This window comes from Sinohyriopsis cumingii, chromosome 1 (genome assembly GCF_028554795.1).
Source record: "Sinohyriopsis cumingii isolate HCF-2022 chromosome 1, ASM2855479v2, whole genome shotgun sequence".
Classification (NCBI taxonomy): Eukaryota; Metazoa; Mollusca; class Bivalvia; order Unionida; family Unionidae; genus Sinohyriopsis; species Sinohyriopsis cumingii.
Genome location: NC_142961.1, coordinates 7,648,551 through 7,654,550, shown reverse-complemented (window position 1 = coordinate 7,654,550; position 6,000 = coordinate 7,648,551). Strand labels below are relative to the sequence as shown.

The 6,000-nt window shown below is 36.2% G+C and overlaps 1 protein-coding gene across 1 annotated transcript in view; it reads left to right on the top strand.

The window, feature by feature from the left end:
• The first annotated feature begins 5,743 nt into the window (after positions 1 to 5,743).
• LOC149806377 (tRNA:m(4)X modification enzyme TRM13 homolog) overlaps positions 5,744 to 6,000 on the top strand; it is a 59,835-nt gene continuing 59,578 nt past the window's right edge. Inside the window, exon 1 of the mRNA XM_089952350.1 lies at positions 5,744 to 5,920. Coding sequence (XP_089808476.1) covers positions 5,762 to 5,920 — 159 coding nt within the window. The 5' untranslated portion in view covers positions 5,744 to 5,761. The remainder of the gene's footprint in view (positions 5,921 to 6,000) is intronic.

Sequence of the window (6,000 nt, the reverse complement as noted above, 5' to 3'; positions counted from 1 at the left end):
TTTGCAATTCAACCACTGTGAAAGCTGTGTTGTACATGTAGCACAGCATATATGCGGAGCCCAAGGCTTGTCTTGGTCACCAACCTTGCATCCGAAGTAAAGATGATATGCCTTCTTCACTTGAGAATTGATACTTTTCTTCTGGTTGGCAAATGTCACTTCCCCACAAATATAGCAAAAATTGTCCGCGGTATTAACACACTTTCGAGGCATTACTGTTCTTTATTGTACGTAAATGGATAAAATAATAAGTTTTATGTAACAGTAGCTTGAACTGTCTCGCACAACGTCTAAAATATTTTAAATGCTGAACCTATCTGATTGGGCTTTATATAGTACACTGCTTACGTCAGCTTCAGCAGCCGCCTGGCATTAGTATAATAGGCCTACACATGTATAGTACACTGCTGACGTCAACTTACTTCAGCAGCCGCATGGCATTAGTATTGCATTGCATCAGAAAATGATGCAATCAACTGTGGATGATGTGAGCATGATGGTATTATGCAATGTTACATCATTATTCCGGATGTTGCTGCAGTCCTACTGGAGAAATTTACACAGTGAAACATAGAAAATGAGGTATATGAATATCTTCAAAACGAGAGCCAATACAAATTTTTCACGGTTATATTCGTGTTCGGCACAACAAAATACTACAGATTAGGGCCTTTTCAAGTCAGTAATGATTTCACTGTTGACCAGTGTAATGGGTAGAATAAAAAGTGAGTGAGTGTTTCTTTTAGGTCCGCGCGTTGTTGTTTTTTTTTGGTCATGATCTAGGTAAGATGAATTTTATGTTATTAGGGGATGTTTTCCTTCACGTCCGCGCTTTCAGTATAAATTGAAACTCGTTCGGCAGTCCAGCTACCCTTGTTGATTGATCAACACCAAAAATGAACACGAGACTTGAGAAACTGTTGGAGCTTCATGTGCATCTGGAATATGTCAGGCGCATATTAAATGAACTGGCCGCGGAAGCCATTGTCGAGGAGGGAAGGATAAGAGAGGAGGAAAGAAGAAACAAAGAAGAAGAAGAAAGAAGATATAAAGAGGAAAGAAGAAACAAAGAAGAGGAGGAAAAGGAGAGAAGAAATTTCAAAATCCCAGAGAGCGAAAATTGGGATTCTGAAGCGACATATCCTGCCTCTGCTCTCTCCCCCCAAAAGGTAAAAAGTAACTGGGGGATAAGATGTGTATGTGGCGCCAGGCCTGGAAGGTGCCACCATTAACCAGGTGTCCATGAAGTTCCAAACAAAACAGCCCTTTTCAGGGCTACCCAATACTCTAGAAAAGAAATAACGATCGATTTGCCAATGTGTGTAGGTAGAGTAGTGTGAATATAAACACTAACTCTTTATTAATAGTGGAAGTGTATGTGATTGTGTGTTTGTGTTTGTAAATGTTGAAGTAAGTTTGTGTGTTTGTGTTTGTAAATGTTGAAGTAAGTTTGTGTGTTTTTGTTTGTAAATGATGAAGTAAGTTTGTGTGAATAGTAGATTATGGGTTTATTTATTGATTCTTAGCGTATGTAGAGAGTATAGTTGAGGTTTATATTATATGAAATGAGAAAGTAAGGGGATGTTTTCCTTCACGTACGCGCAATGTTAGTCATGATCTAGGTAAGATCCAATTTATGTTATTAGGGGGATGTTTTCCTTCACGTCCGCGCTTTCACTATAAGAACCCACAGTGTTCGTTGTTCAAACCATTCTGCAAAGAATAAAAAGAAGATGGCGTCAAACCAAATGGACAAAATACAAACCTTGCAAGACGTTTTAGACAACTTAGGAATAATGGAACAGATGCTAATAAGACTGGTTGAAGACCATTATTCCTATAGTCCCCATCGTGTGAAGATGGAAATTAATAACTTAAGGAAAGCAAAGGACAAGATTAGTGGTGTCATGAAAGAGATCAAGGAGGAGAAGGAGGATGAAGAGGAAAGAATAAGAATACGCAAATGGAACGAAAAAATTGAAAAAGAAGAAGAAAATGAAAAGAGGAAGAAAGAAGAGGAGGAAGAGAAGAAGAAAGAAGAGGAGGAGAAGAAAAAAAAGAAAGAGAAGAAGAGTGTAGGAGATAAAATAAGAACTTGGTGGAGGAAAAGAAGAAATTAGAAGAAGAAGAAGAAGAAGAAGAAAACCCAAAGGCCCTTTTCAGGGCCAGCCATATATCTCGAAAAGAGATAGCCTTACCATTGCCTACCCCTTTTTTTATTTAGTTTTTTTTTTTTAAAAAAAATAGAGACCCTCCCTGTTTCAATTTTACATAGACCCAATACAGACCCAGGGTTTTTTTTGTCCATGTTAAATTTACATAGACCCTATACAGACCCAGGGTGATTAATGTTAAATTTACATAGACCCTATACAGACCCAGGTTAAGTCTGTAATGCTAATTCCCATAGACCCTATATCGACCCACGATTTTTCTCCATGTTAAATTTACATAGACCCTATATCGACCCAGGGGTGTTTTTAATGCTAATTTCCATAGACCCTATAGTGCCCCACTTCACTACTCCCATGTATGTCCGATCCAAGTGGACCGTTGTCCACAGGACAAACACCAGTCTGTGGATACGTAGGATCTACGTAGAAAGACAAGGATGCCTGAAAAGAGTCCTGATTTACGGTCCTACAGTGAAACGTAGCCTAAGGACAAGAAGAAGACCAATGCGGTACCCTTTATGTTAATGGATAGATTAACATAAACCCAAAGGCCCTTTTCAGGGCCAGCCATATTTCTCGAAAAGAGATAGCCTTTCCATTGCCTACCCTTTTTTAAATTTAAATTTAAATTTAAATTTAAAAAAAACTTTTAAAAAAAAAAAAAAAAAAAATCCTATATTCAATTCCCCTTGTCCCTAGACAAACCCAAACTCTATTCCCATGTTCAATTCCCCTTGTCCCTAGACAAGCCCAAACTCTGTTAAATTCCCATTGTCCCTAGAGTGACCCACGATTTTTCTCCATGTTAAATTTCCATTGTCACTAGAGTGGCCCAGGGGTGTTTTTAATGCTAAGTTCCATTGTCCCTAGGGTGGCCCCATTTACTACTGTCCCCAAAGGGCCGGGACCCTGTTTTTAATGGTAAGTCCCATTGTCCCTAATGCGCCCCACTTTACTCCTTTCATAAATATTTGATATAGATTTTGGCGATGTCGTCACTGATGGCGATGTGTTCTTAACCGGTTTTGCTTCCTAAAATAGGATACTGACACATGTTAGATCACTAATTTTTCATATAAAAAACAAAGCAACAAAATGCACCACCCTGTTCTTAATGGCATAACATCCCTGTTTACATACTGCGCAGATTCCGATAGCCATCTGATTTTCATGCTAAAATGGCATTTGTAAAAGGCTTATTGAGAAATACATTTGTTAGGGATTCTTCACCTTAAATTGGTAAGTGCTACTAAGTTTAAGTAATAGTTCTATTATGAAGAAGAAAAAAAAAATGCATCGCATTTTGCTGATAATTGCATCGCAATCACTTTTCATCCGCGTTGAGCCACTTTCGCAACTTGCTTGTGGGATGTTGTCACATATCCAAAACTCTCCCCCATTAAAAGGAACAGGTTTTATTACTGCATGGCTTCATTATCATTGCTGTGAAAGATCGTGAGTGATTTATACGCTCAATGCAATATAAAATTGCAGTAGATTATTTGTTATTTCAGAATGTTCCTGTGCAAACGTTTGAGTTGAGTTATCACAAAGCCCTTAAAGCTGCAATGTTTGTATCTTGTGTTCATATTTTTTTGCTGACATCAACACCAGCGCTATGCATTGCATAAATAGAGCCCTTCACGAGCTTTAAGTGATCACCAGGCATTCTGTATTATTCTGGAGGTAGGTCAATGCTAACGAGGCCGGAACTGCCCGTTTAGTGATCTAGCTACTCAACGAGGCCGGAACTGCCCGTTTAGTCATCTAGCTACTCACTTAAAAAAATTTTGTTAAAAAATCGTATCTTGAAATTAATATTTTGGGTGAAATAATGTCTTAATTTATATAAATAACCCATAGTAGTTACCAATGTGCGCTTGTTTTCCAAACTTTTATTCGATTGTTTGCATATTCAGAATTCTCACGAAGAGACTATAGTAACTGGGAGATTAAACAATTTTGTGAGAATAAATCTTCTGAATGCATTGTTAAGCAATGTTACTGAAAAATCAGTGAAAGTCTAATTCATGCGAATCAAACAGAGTGTGTAGATTTCATCCAGTTCTCAAGTGATAGACGTTGCAGCGTTGCAGCATTAAATGATTTATCGCAGTCTTTCACATTGAAAATATGCAGCCATAGCGAAGTTTGAATTATTTATTTACTTTGAGTTGAAATATGATCATATCTTGAGTAATACATAATAATTTAGGGTTAGTGTTTCATAGGCGCAATGACAACCATTGTTAGCCTTTATCGCACAGTGGTTTTAGAAGGTTATACCTTGTTTTAAAATAACAAAGTCTGAAAAATCTGTCTTTGAATAGAAATAAAATATTAATGGTATGCATTGTAAAAGAAATTTGGGTGTGATTTTTAAATATTATGTGCAAACTAAAGTCGTCTAATTTTTCTTTAAAGATTAATACATGTATCTCATCATAATCTTAAATTACTTTCCATGCAACTGAGTATATTCCCAAATGGACGAGACAAGAATTACTGAGTGAGATTTCATTGCCGAATCTCAAGGAAAAAATATTATTGGTTGAGAACCAGGACGGTCAATATGGCATACCAATAACTCAAAAGAGTCCGAAACAAATGGAAGCACACTACAGCAGCCACTAGATAAGGTACACTTACTGTTAACATTAAACAAAAGACAATATAAAATATGAGATAAAAAATACATATTTAGAAGAAAGAAAACAAAAGACAATATAAAATATGAGATAAAAAAATACATATTTAGAAGAAAGATTCATAACTATACATGTAAGCGCTATTGATCTTCTTTGGATAAATGTGTTTAAACTTTAAAAATTGTACCGAAAGCCGTTGAAAAGCAATGCAATAAAAGTTATATTTAATATTAGTAAGTCCAAGTGATATTTAAACTATGATAATTTACATTAAAAAACACAGACAAACAACAAACATTTCATTAGTGTGTGCATTCAGAGGAAAATGGCTTGAACTATATTATAAATTCCTGTAATGATCTTGTGCTGATATGTCCAGTGTCAGTGCTACTTGAAGTTTGTAATAGTTTCCTATCTTTTCAGTATAGTCTGTATGGTTCATGTAAAAAAAAAAAAAAGAAGAAAAAGAAAGGGAAACAAGTGATCTATAAAGGTTATTAAAGGGGGTAGACATTTTAACATTTCATTTTGAAAAATGTAAGTGGTCCAGAAATGGCAATACCCTCCATCCTATGTCTACGCAAGTAAGTTGATTTAAAAACAAGTATACTGTAATTGTGTGCCGAAATAAAATTATAAAAAAAAAATTGTATTGCCTGTTTCTCCACGAGTTGGATGATGTCTCTCGTGTAAGTACTACTATTACCAAAGCTATTTTGATTCTAGCAAGCTATAAATTGCGAAAACCTCTGACTTTTTCCAAACTAGTTTGTCAGTTTATTAAAGATACAATATTATTTTGATTTCCATGTCCCACTGTATTCTGATTCTTCTAGCCGTCACCACTATCTATTCCGCTTTTAGTTTCTATTGTTCGTGTCGTTGTCATAACCACAATTTGACTTAAACATAAGCGTTTCTTGACTTAGATCTGCCAGCATGACCGACCAGCAAAAAAGCAGCAACAGTAACTTAGTTACTGAGCCAATCCCAGTAGAAGGAAAATGCCACTTTTATATCAACAGAAAGAAAAGATTCTGTCGTTTTTCACAAATGAAGAACACTAACTACTGCGCAGAGCATGCTACTGTGATGGGAGTTAGTCTTCGATTTTATGTTATGTATTTTCGATGTCGCAGTTGCTTTTCTATGGGGGCGCTCACCAGTTATTATGTACT